Below are 17,278 nucleotides of genomic sequence, written 5' to 3'. Positions count from 1 at the left end.
AGATGGTACTTGCATACCCCAAACCGATGACCATCCTTTGCGTTCAGCACTGCTATTTGACACATCTTCTACTTCCTCTAGCCAAGCTTCCCTGCCAGTTTTTATACGGAAAATCATGTTGTATGCTGATCGAACAGAGTACCTGCCTTTAGGATCTTCCGCCCATACCCAGAAGTCCTGAACTAGCCTCGTGCAGATCGGTATTTTTAGGATTGCCTCAGCGTCTACTGGGAGAAAGACCTGCCGAACCAAATCCTCCCGCCACGCTCCCATGCTATGATCTAATAATTCAGCCACTCTCCTCGGTGGGTTGGCCACTAGGGATGTCACGGGTTTTGAGAAACCTTCCCTAGGAATCCAGTTATGAGACCAGATTTCCTTGATGATCCATCTCCTATCTTCCTGATGATGCCTTGCTTCATAATGTTACGGCCATCTAAAATAGCACGCCATATTTGAGAAGGGCGAGACCCCAGCTCGGCCTCAAGAATTGATGTATTAGGGTAGTAGATGGCCTTTAGTAAACGTGCACTAAGTGAGTCCGGTTCCTGTAGCAATCGCCATGCCTGTCTCGACAGAAGAGCTAGGTTAAAAATCTCCATGTCACGGAAGCCCAAACCACCTAGACTCTTCGGTTTTGTCATCACATCCCAGGAGACCCCAGCATGGTCTTCTTTTTCCCTGTTTGCTGCCCCACCAGAATTGGCGAATGATAGAAGTAATGCTCTCACAAAGCCCCCTTGTCAGTCTAAAGCATGACATAGAGAACACCGGGATCGCTTGTGCCACCGACTTTATCAAGATCTCTTTCCCGGCAGCAGACATGAGTTTCTCCATCCACCCCTTGACCTTCTCCCAGACTCTGTCGCGAAGGTACTTGAAAGTGCCACTTTTTGACTGACCCACTTCAGTTGGCAAACCCAAATATTTCTCACTCAGAGACTCATTTTGCACATTGAGGCTATTTTTTACTCCTTGTTTGATCTGTTCAGGGCACCCCTTACTGAAGAAGATGGAAGATTTGTTATGATTAATCCTCTGCCCTGACGCCAGGCAATATGTATTCAACAGGTTTGAAACTGCATTAGCTCCCTCCACACTAGACTTAAAAAGCAACAGGCTGTCATCTGCAAACAAAAGGTGGTTAACAATTGGGGCTGTCGGTGCCACCTTCAGTCCAAACGCCGATGACTGAGAACTGGATTTTAAGAGGCACGAAAGGCCCTCTGCTGCCAGTAAGAATAGGTAGGGGGAGATGGGATCTCCCTGTCGAATGCCTCTTGTTGGATTAAACCGTCCGAGCTTTTCCCCGTTAAACAACACTGAGAAAGAAACAGATCTGACCATGCTCATCACAATATGAATCCAGGAAGCTGCAAAACCAAGCTTCTCCATAATGGCTTGTAAATAGTCCCATTCGAGCCAATCATACGCTTTCATCATGTCAAGCTTAAGTGCACAAAAACTATTGCTCTTTGACTTATTCCTCTTCATAAAATGGAGGTACTCATACGCACAAATAATGTTATCTGTTATTAATCTGCCAGGTACAAATGCTGACTGTTCCTCAGAAATGATATCAGGTAAGATAACTTTGAGTCTATTAGCTACAACTTTTGAAGCGATTTTGTACAGTACATTGCACAGGCTGATGGGCCTAAACTGAATGAGCAGTGTAGGGAAAGTTACCTTAGGAACAAGAACCAATACAGTATCATTTATACTCTCTGGACTTTCTTCTCCTTTGATAATACGTAACACAACCGATGTAATCTCGTCCCCACATATATCCCAATGCTGCTGATAGAAGTGCGCCGGAAAACCATCAGGGTTCGGGGCCTTAGTAGGGAACATCTGAAAAAGAGCTTGTTTGACCTCCTCATTTGTGTATGGGGCGCATAGGCTCTCGTTCATGGCCGGGGTGACCTTGCAAGGCACATGCGCTAACACCTCTTCGATACCCGTCACACCTTCCGATGTGTATAGTGACTTGTAGAAATCCCGCACCATCTCCTTCAGCTCATCTAGGAACAGCTAACCGGGCCTCGCGGACGGCACTGAGATGGGCTTCCTCCGTGACCCGGCCCATGAGGCCATGACCTTCTCGCTTAGCGCACCACCACAAAACCGACCGCTTCCTTGCTGCGTGCTGCGTACATCCCTCCCTCCCCGACCTGCTCGGCGCCGCCTCTCCTCTCCACTCCCCTCCCTCCGCGCAGGGTTTTATTAGGGTTTAGCGGCGGCGGCGACGACCGCGACGCCACCCCCATACCGCAGGTGATGGCTTCGATCGCGTCGCAGCTGCAGGCCATCAAGTCGGCCCTCGGCACCGCGCCGGAGTCGACTCGCCGGCCCATCACCCGGCCGTCCGTGCTCTTCGACGCCAAGGAGGCTGCCGACATCGACCTCCGCGCCATCCTCCCCATCGCCCTCTCCGGTACCCATCCCTCGCCCGACGAACACCTCTATCGATCTAAGCATAGTGTTCCTTTGATATCATGTTTCCTTAGCTCCCTGTTCACTTGAACAGCACTACTTGGCATATGTGTTCGCTAGTTCAAGCGCTTATTGCCAACCATTTTCGATTTGGTCGTTAGGCTCCTTGGTTATTCCAAATAATTGCCCCATGGTCACCCTAGCCCCTAGGAATTTATCCGTGATTCGTCAGCTGATGGAGTACACTGCACTGCACTGTGTACATCAGAGCTACTCCTGAAAATTTTCAGAATTCTTCTAACTTCTCACATCAAGCTATGATAGTTTTGCATGTGGAGGACTTGCGCGCACGTTTATGTTCCCTTGCAGTAATTGACTCGAATTGTGATATGTAGGTTTGGAGCATCTTACTGGTGTGGACGAGAGGTTTGCGAGGTACAGTAGCACGCTATTCAGCCAGACTAGCCTTGAGGTCAACCGTGAGCAGCAAACTCAAAAGGAAAATGACAAGCTGAACAAGTCCATCTCCTCCTACCTTCGCCTTCTAGCTGGCTATCTGCAGCTTCCAGCTGCCCTCAAGACGCTCGAATACCTTATCCGCCGATACCTGTATGTACCAACCTTTAGCTACAATTCATCCCTCCCCGCGAGCTCTAGCCCGTTCTTTTGTACCTGACGGAAATGTTCATGCAGGGTGTATGTCTACAACGTGGATGAGTTGCTGCTGTGTGCATTGCCGTACCATGATACACATGCGTTTGTTCGGATTGCGCAGTTGGTCAACTTAGGGTGAGTGTCAGAGGTCCTGGTTTATGCTTGGTTTGTTCCGTTTATCTTTTCAATTCACTAAGTGCTTGCTTGATGTTGTGCGTTCAGGAATAGTAAGTGGACATTTCTTGATGGTGTGAAATCCTCGGGTGCACCCCCTCCCAGGAGTGTTCTAGTACAGCAGTGCATCCGTGATACTTCTTTGCTGGAGACCCTTTCCAACTATGTAAGTTGGGCTGCCTTATTTTTTGTTGTAGGATTATCCCTTGCTTTTGAAGGTTTGTGCTTGATGTTTTTATCCATTACCAGGCGGCACCAAAAAAGGGTTTCCTTCATTCAAGGACAGTGGTGTGCTTTTGCACTGCAGTAATTGTGGAGTGCTTGGGAGCTATCCCCAAGCTTGATTCAAATATAGTGCAGAGGGTGGTGGGATATGTGTTCGACTCCCTTAATCCTGATATTGAGGCAGACCGAGATTATAAGGTTGGCTTGAAGGATCTGTAACTTACGTTATCCATTTATGCAAAATTGACATCTCAATGTTCGTTTAGCTATTCATTATGATTACAATGCTAAATAGAAATGAAGTCTGCATACTAATTTTTTATATTTTCTGAAATCCACCTTATGCTCTTTAAGCTATATCATTGTGATGGGTTCTTTTATAACCAGGCTGGCGCTCTGATGATTGTTGGAGTACTGGCAACACGAGCAACACTGGCTCCAAAACTTGTTCAAGACTTAATTATCTTTGTTGCAAGGGCTGCACAGCATGATGCATTGGAGTCGGTTGATTTACCGTGGCTTCGTGTTACAGTAATGGCTATTATAAGTCTAGTTCAGGTTTGGTCATAACAACTTTCTTGTCACAAGTACCCCATAAAATGTGCTTCTGTATATTAAGTATTAAACTCGATGCATCAATGATATAAAGGTTTTCTGTTAATGTTGCAGTCACAGTCTGTACATGAATTCCGTAAGAAGCCTTTGATGATTCTAAAAGACATCAGGTAAGGCTTACTTGTGGCTTCGTTTTACCAGATGGCCTATATATTTGGTTTCTTCTTAGCATTAGGCATTGGTTATTTGATGGCAATTTGTTTACAGGGATTTTTCTGGTGTCCTTTCTGTATTATCAAGTGAGTTCAACATTGAGAATTTTGTTAGGCTTTATGTTGAATCACTGGTTGACTACAGGTAATTTGCTCATGTGATAATTGTGATTATTTTTGTATATTACTTTCATTCAATGACTCTGGAAGCATGTGAACAGTACTAGTGATGAATCCTGCCACGTGCACCTTATGGAAACCATGGAGACTCTACCTATCAAGAACTTTGTTGAAAGGATTGTGCGGAAGGTTCTTGGAAACTGTATCAAGGCATCACGGGTCACCGAAAATCCAGATATAAACCGCACAGGTAGTTATTGTATTTCTGGCAATTCTGTTTTAAACTGATCAATTGTGTGTGTGTGTGTGTGTATTTTACTCAGTAGTTCTTCATTATGAAAGATCATCTTCCCCTACCAATGTTCTATCTTTATAATCCTCAGGTATATGGGCAAAGAAGATCTTCACTGCAATTGAAAAAAAATATTCATGTGAGCTACGTGATGCTATCCGTAAATTTCTCGAGGTATAAATTTGTTGCTTATCTAGTTTCATATATTTCCTAGTTGTTGTTTGTTCTGCTCTATTCCATTATGAATGTTCTTCATTTCAATTTTGGAAGTCATTGATCTAGAATCTCTTTCTGCCAGGAATCTGAAATTAACTCAGTAGAAGGGGATTCTACTTCCAAGTTGCTCAGCTTAGTGTTTGATGAAAGCAAGAGCATGCCGGCTGAAATTTCTGATGCTAACATCTGGTTCAGTCTGGATCACCCAAAGGTCTGATATGGATTTATTTTATGCAAATTTGTAGAACTGCTAACCCTTTGTTTATGTCATATTTGATGAATTGAATGCCACATAATTTACATACCATCTTTTGGGAATTAGTTTGTTCCCTTCTCTACACTAAAATTTTGTTCATCATGCAGGCTGTGGTCCGTCAATCTGCTCTCTCAAAAATTGCCAAGTCCGACATTTTAAAGAAAAATACTGCAAATCCACAGGTAATGTTTGCATTCTTTTTTGCAAATGTATCTGGTGCAGTACATGATACTCGTTCTATTTGAAGTTATTACCTCCCTCAAGTGTTGATCTGCTGGCTTGTGTTATTTATGTTTTCCTGCAGAAGTTTATAAATATGCAAGATGCAATAATACGCAGTTTGTATGATGATGATCTAAGTGTTGTTCAAGCTGCCTTATCCATAGAAGGACTAGCTGCTATCGCTAGTCCTCGTGGCCTTCTAAAAGCATACGATGATTTGCTCGTGAAATGCACCGACATCATTCACAAAGGTGGGCAATGTTCATTTGTTGGCCTCTTGATGAGTTTGTTTTATTATCTGGTGCAGAAATTTGTTATGTAGCTTAGCTGCTAGAACTTTTATTTACGCATGAGGTTGTTAGTATGGTTTAAAAATTAGGTTTAGAAAAATACAGTAAACATTGTTTGTTCAGTCCAGCTTACAAAATCAAGGAACATTAGGGCATGTACAATGGTTGATATGATAGTCTTATCTTAGGCCTTGCATGTAATTTAGATATGACAATAAAAGCATGCCTACAATGGATTATATCTTGTCTTATCTTCAATAACTAGTTATTCCTAAAAACTTGGTGAGACATCTTGTGCTAAGAGATCATCTCTTAAATAAGAGAAGGCAAGCCTTTTCTTTTGATTTCTCTCTCCTCCACGTCAACATTTATCCTATGTGGCAGCTCGAAGATAGCACCATTGTACATGCCCTTAAGGAACTGGGTTTACTGTTTCCCTCCTCTTGTTGCTAATGCTCGATACTATATCCATAGGAGTTACTAGTCAGTAAGTGACAATACTATTTGTTCTATGGTACTCTAGGTGGTTCAAAAGCATCAAAGGCTTGTGATGTTGCTGTTTCATGTTTGGAGAAGATGGTTATGGAATATCAGGTGCATCACGTGGAACATGCCAAGGACATCGCTACAGTAGTATTTGGTCTTCTTATTGTTCACCCAAAGGTTAGCATTTTAATCTTCCATTGTTTGCTCACACCATTTATTTTCATGCTCATATTCCTTATTTTGAATGTTTAAATGGATGCAGACCTTGAAGGTAAACTTGAAGGCCTTGGAGCTAGCTAAGAAAATACAATGGGATTTCTATGCAAGTAGTCCTCTTGTTTATGAGCTCACTGCTCCTGAAGTGAAGGTGAGATTTCTTACCTGTCCTGATATGTCATCATAGATTCTTACTCTTTATATATCCATCTCCACATCTTCAGCTGTTTGCAGTCATATGGCTAGATATGTAAAACATGTATGAAATACCAAACATATTTTTCTGTAGATATTGCTATTGGGACTTGCTTCATTCTTTCTATTTTTCATGTAACTATATATCTTATTATGTCATTGCAGAACGTGCCTTTGAAGTCTATAGCCTCCATTAACATGAAGAACATCCAAGCTTTTGCTGAAACTTTTCTATCAAACCCAAATAAACATGTGGAGTGGTTGGCTGACTGTGGAAACCGAAGTAGCTTTTCTAGAACTACATTCTTACTCATAGTATTGCAATCTCTGCTTATTCCTACTGAAGGTATATCCATCTTCGCAGCTTTGCTCTTATCATTTATTGCAGGACTTGTCATAGTTGTTTTGCTAAGAATGTCAGTATTTATCGAGTATTGTTGCGGTATTCAAATAAACTGCCCTATATACTCGTGTTGTTCTTGCTTGTCAAGCTAGTTATTAGCATTCTTTCGAAGTGATAGTTGGATGCAGTTTGACTTCTTTCTGAAATTAAATTTTATGTCTGAATCTTCTGTCACACACACGTGCGCACACAAATTACTTATTTTCTTCCCGCCCTCTTCAGTTTTGGATAAGCAGGTGAATCTGTGCCAAGTTTGTTTGCCAGCTCTGAAGAATGAATGGTCTCACATACAGCCAAAAGGCGATTGTATTGGTGATGAGGTGTTGCTGCTTTACTCTACTATTGTTTATTCCATTTGTGGATGATTTACCCAATATTTACATGCCATACCTTTTGTTTTACATCACACAGATCAGCATTGACAACCTTGAGAAGTGCATTACGGAACTAGTGAAGCATATTTTCAATAATGGCACAGACGCATTGAATGCTAGAATTCTTGTCTGCATATTTTGGGGTCTGCTAAGTGTCCAGTCTTCCTATGTTAAGCAGAATTCTATGGTGTGTTACTGCTTACCAAAAATGAATAAATCTGTATCTGTCTTCCTTGTTGTGACTTCTGAGAGTATCTCATATTGTGTCCTCACTTTGTGGTGTATGCAGATTGGTGCTGGTGAAAATACTGCACTTGATGATTTGTTTATGTTTTTCATCACATCACCTGACAGCAATATCTTTCAGAAGCACCTACAGTATCTGGTGGCTAACTGCACAGGAGCACCTGTTCAGTTTATCTCAAAGTACCTTATGGATGAAGGTTGCTACACTAATTTCTATTTTTAGGTTATCCTGTTACTGTACAAGAGCTAAACATATGATATAAAGTTTAGACAACATTTTCTTCTGATATTTTCTGTTGCCTAATATTTGCTTTTATTAAACTTGTATTTTAGTGCCTAGTTTCTTTGACATTTCATAATTAGCTCACTTCAATTGGTTTATTCATGTTCCTGTTTTTCTTTAATGGTTAGTTGGTTACTTACTAGTTAGATTGTTGTTTGATTGCACACTCATTTCTCTTCTTACTAGTTTGATTGTTGTTTGATTGCACACTCGTTTCTCTTTCTGTGCACTGTTTATGATATTTTTTAAATTTTGGTGTAGGTTTGTCTGCTGGAGTTCAAGCAGAGAGTCTTCTTGTGCTTGCGTCAATTTGTTCAACGTGTGCTTTATCTGACAGTAGTAGTATGGATGAGAGCTTGTGTATGCAGCTTCTACTTTTGTTCCCTTCTCTTATTGTCCCTCTTTCCCACGAAAATAAGGTACACAGTGCTCTGTTGCGTTTTTTCTATCGCAGCACAATCTGTGAGCTAGTTCCTTTTTGTGCTGACTAGAGTTCTCTTGGTTATTGTATTGAGCAAGTTCGTTACTCATATTGTAGGATGTAAGGTCCTCTGCTATGAAATTTATCGAGGGCCTGTCTTTGGTGTGGCAGCGCTTGGGCACTTCGGTGTCCAAAAATGGTATGCTAGCCGTATATTTTCTTCATTCTTAATTCCCACTTGAGGAAATTTGATGCTGATCTTTTTGGTCACTAATTACAATCTACAGGAAACAACGGCAAATTCCCCATGTCATCTCCAGCCTTTGGTGTTTTCCTCGAGTCATTGGCCAACCAAAAGGCCATGATATCCTCAGATGCGAGATTTTTACCTGCTTATATTTCATCAATGCTTAGCCCAAGTCAAGATCTGATGGTTCCTGAAAATCTTCATGAAAGGTATTTTGATCTCTCGTGGAACATCTCACATGTTATTAAATGTACATTGTCTCATCACATGGAATTCCTATTATCTCTAAAAAATATGTATTGGTCATATGTTCTTCTGTAATCAACTTTGGCATGGGTATATATTCTTAAAACCAACCTCGAGATAGTATCCTCGCTTGAATTACCAGGGGGATTGTTTAAACGGTGAAGTGAGCAGGTCATAAGCATGTGATTTGACAAATCAGATGTGTGTACTGTAAGTGTGGTAACAAGAGAGAAAGTGGAGCAACCGGAAACAGTACCATTCTGTGGATGTGCGAGGATTTTCTGAAGATTTGAATTTATTTTTTATTAACAGCATCCCATAGGTTTATTGTCAAGAATTAATTGCATTTAATGGAAGCACACGCGTGTCTATTTTAATAGGAATGTGTAAGCTCACGTGTCTCTTTTTTCAGAATTGATCAACCGACCAAAGATGCTATCCTTAATTTCATCTTGCACTCTTCTTTGAAGCTCTCTCCTTATGGAAAGGTTAGTTTCTTCTGCAGTGTTGGTAAATCGATCCAGCTTTATATGGCATACATGTCAACAGGGTATCAAACCCCATACACCATAATATTCACTCACATCATCCTTGTCACTCAATACCACACAAAAACTGAAAACTAGTAAATATGAACAATCCTCTCTGTTCGGTTTGGATGTCCGGTTGACATTATAAAATTATTATTGCAGCTGATGGTTCTGTCAGCCCTGAAAGGAGTAGGAAGCATCTTATTTAAGGCAGAAGAGGTTAAGTCTTTGTTCTTGTATCTTCTGGACCGTCGTAGTCAGCATCAAAGTGGGCATGATTCTAAGCAGATCCTGACTACTCATGAAACACAAATATTGTGCTTGCTCTTGGAGGTAATAAATACATCCATCCAGCAGGACTGCCTTGGTTTATATTTGTTGTGAGTGTGTTAATTACTATCATTCTGTAGGTTTTGTTCGAAGTGGCAGATCAAACAAATTTTGGTTTTGACACATTTGACGCTCTATTGAAAGCTTTAAAGGTGAACAAACTTTCAATCAAGTGAAAATTACAAATATATCTGCTGAGATTAACTTTGACATTATGCAACTTCAGGTTGATGGTTTGTCTCACGAAGATCCTGTTGCCGTGATGCCATGTCTAACTGCCCTGCAAAATCTTCAACCAGTATTCTTTGAAAATTTGAAGAACGATACTAAGGTTTATGTTTGCCATATAATTTTGTATGCCATTGTTCGCTTGGTGGAACTTGAGTTATTCGCACATTTAAGTTGAAATATAGGGACAACATTGAATGGGCTAGTTTCCATTCGCATAATAAACAGAACCCAAATTAGAGTCCATGAGGACTTGGGCCTAGTTGGTGGTATTATACAGTTACCCAACCCATGTGAGCATGTACTGGAATTTTGGGAATTTCATTTATTGAGCACACCAACATAGGCATCATGTACATGGTAGTTCTGCAAAAAAAGATGGTATTTTAGCAGTAATTCATGGTCTTCCAATCTGTGTAATCATTGATGTGAACCAGATTGGTTTCTTGTGCTCCTACATTAACTTAAAATAGAACTTCTCCACAATAATCATGGTGTGCTGATGCAACAGTCAATAATCATGTCTCCTGAATGAGACAGCAGATGGTTTGCCAAGTGTTGGATTCAAGCTCTCTACATTGAACTATGTTATTTTCTTGTGTAAACAAGTACACTAGGGGTCTGTTTGGAAGGGGGGTATTTCTTGGTAAATTTTTTGTATTTAGTTTAAATTTGACATAATTCAGGAACTTTGCCAAGAACTACCATTCTTCCACACAGTGCCTGAACAAGTTCTTTCTGCCTGCGACCATGTACTAGAGCATTCTTATTTAAGTCACATGATCTTTCTTGGCATTTGTTTTGTTCACAAATTGTATATACCATCATCTTTCACATGCTTGTATTGTTCTGGCATGTGATTGATCTCAATTCCTTTCTGTCCATATCTTTCTCTCTGATCTATTATTGTCATTCCTTCATGTGGTACTAAAATAAACTAAACTTGAATGTATTCTCACTTTTGCAGGATAAAGTACTTGGGCTACTTATTTCTCTGTTTCGAGCTGAGAATTTGGAAATTCGAAATGCAACACGAGATGCTCTACTGCGAATTAATGTTTGTATCCATATCCTGCACTCTATTTATTTCATTCATATTTACTTATTTTGGCCAAGCAAAATTAGTGTGTCAGAGGTCCAAACACGCCCATTAATGTACGAAAAAGATCTGTCTAATGCTCTGAAATTCGGTGTAAAACGTATTTTAAATCTGGTTGCTTGAACACAGCAGTTGTCACTCTTTCACCACCAAACTGCCTTTACAAATGTTGTACTTCTGTTTCCTTTTCTTTCACCACCAAACTATGTACACCTGAATGGATTCTTTTCAGAGTTGCTAATAATTGTTAACAGTTCTCTCAAGTGTTTGCATGTATATTCGTGTAAGGTTTTGTACGTTTTTTGTATCGCTTTTAATCATTTTTAGCTGATTTCTAATTCAACTCATGACAGGTTCATGCCTCCACTTTTGTGAAATTTATTGAATTGGTTGTAGCGCAAGGTGATAAGAGAGGAAATCCCAAGAGAATAAAGAGATCAGAGAATCTTAACCGTGATAACCATTTTGAAGAGTATTTTGGAGAACACCCTGTGTCTTCTATTCTCGTTTCTCTTCTGGATATTCTTTTTCTTATGAAGAATGTGAATCAAAGGTCTAGTACTATAACACTTAATCTTAAAAAATCTATGTTCTATAGTTCTCTTAATTAAAAAATCCTATTTTCTGTAGTTCTGATATGCAGTTCTAATATGCTGTCATTTTTCATGCAGGCTATGTTTACTCCAACCACTTTGCCAGATTCTATCAAAGCTTCTTTCCGATCAATGGATTTCAGGGATAGTTTATCAATATAACAAAGGCTCTTCTGAAACTCTTGATGTACCCAGTTTTGTAAAAGAAACCCAGCAGTTGGTACTGCTGACACTTAAAGATATCATCGATACACTACAATCGGGCCACCAAGTAATCTAGTAGACTGATTTATAGCCTCTTACTCTTGCTATGTTGTAAAAACTTGAATTTCATGAAAATTGGTGTTTCTGCAGGATAATCTGCTCAACAATGGAAATGTAAACCTCCTCATCAATTTCATAAGGTCCACGGAGGATGTAGGAACTCGTAATCATGGATTGTCGTTGATTGCATCCTTAGCAAAGGCATTCCCGCAGCTGGTTTCAGAAAATATTGTTGATCTGTTTGTTGCTATTGGGGATGCAGTGAAACAGGTTTGTTCAATTTTCCGGGGGCAATCTGATCCTAGTGCAGTTTGCTATCCATGGACCTTCTTGAAGCATTTCTTTAGTTTGTACTCCCTCCGTCAAAAGTTGTACTAATGTTGAGACTTATTTTGGGACGGAGGGGGTACACCTTAATTTTTGCTAACCAATTCGTACTAGTAAGCCTCTCCGCTTCAAGGAATTTTCCCCATGGGTGTTATTTGGTTTGTAGGATTGTATCATGTAGGAGTACTTTCAAGAATTCCATTGCACTACATATTTCGTAGGAAAATTTCCATTAACTCAAACCTCAAAGAAACATTGTTTTTGTTATGGTGCAACCAAACAAACTTTCTGCAAATTTAACTCTGTAAGATTCAAGTGGGCATCACATTGCAATCATATGTTTGGAATCTTGTGAATCAAAAGAGGCCCTAAATGTTAGCGTAGGTTTTTTATTTTTTTGAAGCAAATCAAACAGGTTCTTTATACTTGTTTATTTTTTTGAAAAGCTTCTGAAAGTTAATGTTGTTTTATATTCTTTGCCTTGTCCCTCACTTAGCTTGTCCTGTACACACTTAACCCTTTTTCTGCATTTCAATTTTGAAGGAGGATAGCCACTCGCAACATGTTATGGAGGATTTATTATCTGTACTAGTGCCATGTTGGCTATCAAAGACCACAAGTATAGAAAAGCTTCTTCAGGTTCTCTATTTTTCTTTGACGTTCTCTGTTGGCTTATACATTTTCCTGTGAATATAACAATATTTAATGGATTATGCATATTTATGTTTCTGCAGATATTCATTAAATCTTTGACTGATGTTGCCGAACATAGGCGTCTGACCCTCATGATGTACCTTTTGAGGACCCTAGGAGAAAATAGTTTGAGTACCGTGATCATGTATCTATTGTATACGTTGATTGAGCGGAGTTCACACTCTCTTTCGAAACACCAGAAGAGTCATTGCGTCCTATCCTTGAGTGCCATGTCACAGGAGTGGGAATATGGTCTGGCAGTCAATATGACGGGACAATATTCCTATAAATTATGGTTTCCTTGTCTGTGTAAGCTACTGCAAGAAATCAAGGTGCATCAGAAACAAGTTTTACTTCCTATGCTACATTTGGCATTGCAGTTTATTCTACTTAAGCTGCAAGATACAGAGTTGAGATTTGAGCTTGAAGCTGAGGAAGCTGCTAATTCTATCCAGGTATTTCATTTGGTCGAAATTGTGGCTCTGTTGCTTTTCTGTTGTTATTATTCCTATTTTAGCTCTGGCTGCTCCAGTTAGAACTCTTGTTGTTTTATGCATTTATATCAGATAGTGTTTTGCCTTAAAAAATATCGTATTCATGGTTGTTGTAGAATTCTCTTGGAACACTAATGGAGGAAGTTGTCTTGTGCACCATGTCTGTCAAAGACAAAAAAGGGGACATTTCTGGTGATATTCTAAAGGAAGTCAGAAACAATGCAAATACTGTTCTGAAAATAATTACGGGATGGATGCATGCTTCAACATATTTCAAAGGAATTACTCAATTGTTAGAACATCCAGAAGGTCTTGTGAAAAGAAAGGTATCTTTGTTGTTCTGTTCATTGATTATGTTCTTTAAAGCCAACTTTGCCCCACTTGACTGCCCCTGTGTACTTTGTGAACAGACACTTGGAATATTGTGTGAAACTGCAAGGGCGAATAACATGGTCCAGAACAAGCAAAGGACAGCAAGAAAACTGAAGCGCAGCTCTCTGTCTACTGCCCTCCAAGTGGACAAGAGCTCTTGCCCTTATTTCAGCGAGCTGTGCTACAAGATTCTAGAGTTGATTGATAGAGAGTCGGACACATCTGTGAAAATTGCTGCTATTTCTTCACTCGAAACACTAGCGAAAGAATATCCCTCTGAAAATCCTGCATATAGCAAGTGCCTTGCGACAATCATTAGTCACATCAGCTCTGGTGATTCTGTCACTTCTTCCGGGTTAATAAATACCGCAGGGTCTCTGATTAACGTGCTAGGGTCAAAAGCATTACCTCAGCTTCCACTTATCATGAAAAATATGCTGCAAAGAGCACATCTGGTGTCATGTTGCCCTAGTGGAAAATATGCGCATGGTTCTCTGAGAACTGATGTCAGCCTTTCAAACCAATCTGTAAGTATGTTGCTATCCGTACTTACAACTATTCAGGTGATTGTGCAAAAGCTTGGGGAATTTGTTAGTCCATATTTGGAAGAAATACTGGATCTCGTGATATTGCATCCTGAATGTGCTACTCAAATTGATGGAAAGTTGGATGTAAAAGCAGCAGATGTTCGGGGGCTACTGACCGAGACAGTTCCAGTATGTTCCTTCTAAACATATCATGTATTGTTTTCTCAGTGATATGATGGACAATTAATGTGCTTTATATTCTGAGTCTAATGGAAATATTTGTATTGTAGGTTCGGCTTATTCTTCCACCTTTACTGAATTTGTATTCCAGTGCTACCAAATGTGGAGATGCAAGCCTGTCATTGTCATTCCAAATGCTTGCAAATGTAGTTGGTACAATGGATCGGCTGGCTGTAGGAACTTACCATACAAAAATATATGAACACTGTTTGGAAGCTCTTGATCTCCGTCGTCAGAATCTGGACTCCTTGAAGAATATAAATTTAGTTGAGCAAAGTATTATCCACACCATTATCACTCTCACGATGAAGCTTACCGAGTCCACTTTTAGGCCTCTTTTCCTTCGTACTCTTGAATGGGCAGAGTCTGAAGTTGATCAGTCCACATCAAAGAGAAGTATGGACCGTGCAATTGTTTTCTACAAGTTGGTCAACAAGCTTGCTGAACAACACAGGTATTCCTATCCCATTGTGTATTGTCAAATCACTGAACAACATAAATGAGTTTGAAACCTTGTGTCTTTTGCTGGAAAAATTCAAACCCTTGTCAATGATTTGCCTGATGTTAGTTTGTTCAATTTGCCCATATGAATTTGCTTCTTATCTTGTTTATATCATTTGTCTATGAAGGTCCTTGTTTACACCTTACTTCAAGTACCTACTTGAGGGGTCGGTACAATATCTATCAGAAGATGGTGTCTTGATCAGTTCCAAGCGAAAGAAGAAGGCTAAACTTGGAGACAATATAGTCAAACATAAGGATAGTTTGTCAGGACAAAAGCTGTGGAACTTGAGAGCACTGATACTGAAATCATTGCACAAGTGCTTTCTTTACGACAATGATCAGAAGATCCTAGATTCCTCCAATTTCCAGGTTAGTTTCTTTGTATTATTTTTATATGGGTCTACTGTCTCACATGTTCGTACAAGATCAATTTCATATCTTGCATGCTTTTGCCAGCCAACAAAAAATTATAATGTGCTAGGAAAATTCTTTATGTCTTGTTTGGATGTCATAATCAGGTGGTAGAAAGGGCATCCTTTAAGTTGCTTGTAGCATAACCAGGAAATGTTTCTTATATTCTTCCCCCGTTTACCTCCTCTGCTCCTGATGATCTTTTCATTTTGATTGTAACATTTTTTGTATATCTTGGCTATCTGCAGACTCTTTTGAAGCCCATTGTTTCTCAGTTTGTGGCGGAAGCGCCTGAATCTCTTGAATCAGTTCCAGACGCTCCATCAGTTGAGGAAGTGGATGAAATTCTTGTTTCGTGCTTGGGACAAATGGCAGTGACTGCGCGATCAGATGTTCTGTGGAAGCCTCTTAACCATGAGGTAGGAACCAAGCAATACACAGAGTACTACTTGAATTGTAGCAGCTAACTGAACTAATTGATAACTATTTGGTGATTTCTTATAATAAACTCGAATCTGGTAGTAATATTTGAACCAGAGACAGAGACCAAAGACTTGCTCATGCTAACTAACTGGCTTAATTTTGTCATTATTAAACTGCAGGTGCTGATGCAGACAAGGAGTGACAATGTCCGCCCTAAGATGCTGGGCCTGAAGGTGGTGAGGTACATGGTCCAACACCTGAAGGAGGAGTACGTGGCTCTGGTCCCGGAGACCATCCCGTTCCTGGGCGAACTGCTTGAGGACGTGGAGCTTCCTGTGAAAACGCTGTCCCAGGAGATACTCAAGGAGATGGAGACCCTCAGCGGCGAGAGCCTCCGTGAGTACCTGTGATCTGTCCCCAGAGTCCTCGCGCCAGTGAAGTCAGCTCCCGGTGGTATGCAGTAGTCACATCGATCTTGCTTGTTGTAATGTAAACTACACATGATGAATGGCTTCGAGTACAAATATTTTGTTGTTTACATGTGTGAACCATATAGTTATTCTGTCCGGACCTTGCTACTGTATGTTATTTTAAACACCGTCATGTTAACATAGCGCGCCTACTGTATGCTCAACTGTCGTGCATTGTCAAAATTGGTTGGCTGTACTGCGGAGTGACTTTAGGGACTGTGCAACATGCACGGTGGTAAAGCACGTGCCAGGGACATGAGCACATGGAGGCCTCTCGAGTTGTGTAGATTTCTTCATGTGCTCCCGGTAAATCCAGTTGCTATTATTCTGTGGCGGAGTCAAGATCGCGGAGTTGTTTATCCAGCCAGCTATACGGATCACGCGGAATCAGCTTCTGACACTGTCATCGCAAGGTGGCGTTTCCCATCAGATGGTGATGCTAAGATGACCAGTGCACATGGTTGGCCGCCTGATCTCTTCTGTGGCATGTCTCTTTCACATACTGAACACTGAACCCAGATTTGGCTCTTAGCCAGGGATTTCTGTAGCCGGTGTTAAAACAAATCAAAACTTACCAACTCTAGGTTTTACTATTAGTGCCCACTCTCTTCTGGGCCGAAATTGCGTTTTCAGGCCCAAGGAGTCATACTGTTCTTGTGTAAACGGTTAAAAGCCAGACGTTTTAGCACTGATGGGACATGGGAGGGTAGATTCAACAAACATTGCAGGCAGCCGTCCAGTCCTACAGACACTAGAGCAGAGGTTGGCATGCATGTTTGGGTCCGCCCAAAAGGCCAACGTTTGAGGCCAGCAATCCAACAACAGTAAAGAGATGTCGACAAGAAGGTGTCGCCGCTCAGTGCTGCCAAAAGGGGCGACACCCCCCGTTGATCGGTGCCCATTTGGAACAAACGAGTCGCATATCAAACAACAGCCAGGAAAGTGACCTTGTGAATGACCAGTGCGTGCAAACAACCACCTCCGCAGGTTCAAAAGATGAAGGA

General features: G+C 40.7%; 1 protein-coding gene across 1 annotated transcript; it reads left to right on the top strand.

Moving 5' to 3' along the window:
• Nucleotides 1-2,150: 2,150 nt before the first annotated feature.
• On the top strand, nucleotides 2,151-16,438 carry LOC125539434 (ARM repeat superfamily protein). The gene is made up of 38 exons (XM_048702886.2): nucleotides 2,151-2,437; nucleotides 2,832-3,045; nucleotides 3,130-3,225; nucleotides 3,313-3,430; nucleotides 3,514-3,687; nucleotides 3,877-4,047; nucleotides 4,159-4,214; nucleotides 4,312-4,401; nucleotides 4,478-4,626; nucleotides 4,760-4,842; nucleotides 4,967-5,095; nucleotides 5,248-5,322; nucleotides 5,445-5,613; nucleotides 6,176-6,315; nucleotides 6,401-6,505; nucleotides 6,715-6,895; nucleotides 7,175-7,272; nucleotides 7,364-7,513; nucleotides 7,616-7,769; nucleotides 8,117-8,274; nucleotides 8,394-8,475; nucleotides 8,564-8,732; nucleotides 9,182-9,257; nucleotides 9,462-9,632; nucleotides 9,710-9,781; nucleotides 9,856-9,960; nucleotides 10,825-10,914; nucleotides 11,310-11,509; nucleotides 11,628-11,820; nucleotides 11,904-12,083; nucleotides 12,684-12,779; nucleotides 12,875-13,288; nucleotides 13,444-13,653; nucleotides 13,738-14,415; nucleotides 14,517-14,920; nucleotides 15,096-15,339; nucleotides 15,630-15,800; nucleotides 15,984-16,438. Exons 1-38 carry the CDS (start codon nucleotides 2,281-2,283, stop codon nucleotides 16,212-16,214), a joined length of 6,453 nt encoding a protein of 2,150 aa, XP_048558843.2. The 5' UTR covers nucleotides 2,151-2,280; the 3' UTR covers nucleotides 16,215-16,438.
• The last annotated feature ends 840 nt before the right edge of the window (nucleotides 16,439-17,278 follow it).

The sequence above is a fragment of the Triticum urartu genome, chromosome 2A (assembly GCF_056163025.1).
Source record: "Triticum urartu cultivar PI428250 chromosome 2A, HENAU_Tu73, whole genome shotgun sequence".
NCBI lineage: Eukaryota > Viridiplantae > Streptophyta > Magnoliopsida > Poales > Poaceae > Triticum > Triticum urartu.
The sequence above is the reverse complement of the archived record's forward strand: the minus strand, read 5'-3'. Positions and strand labels throughout refer to the sequence as shown.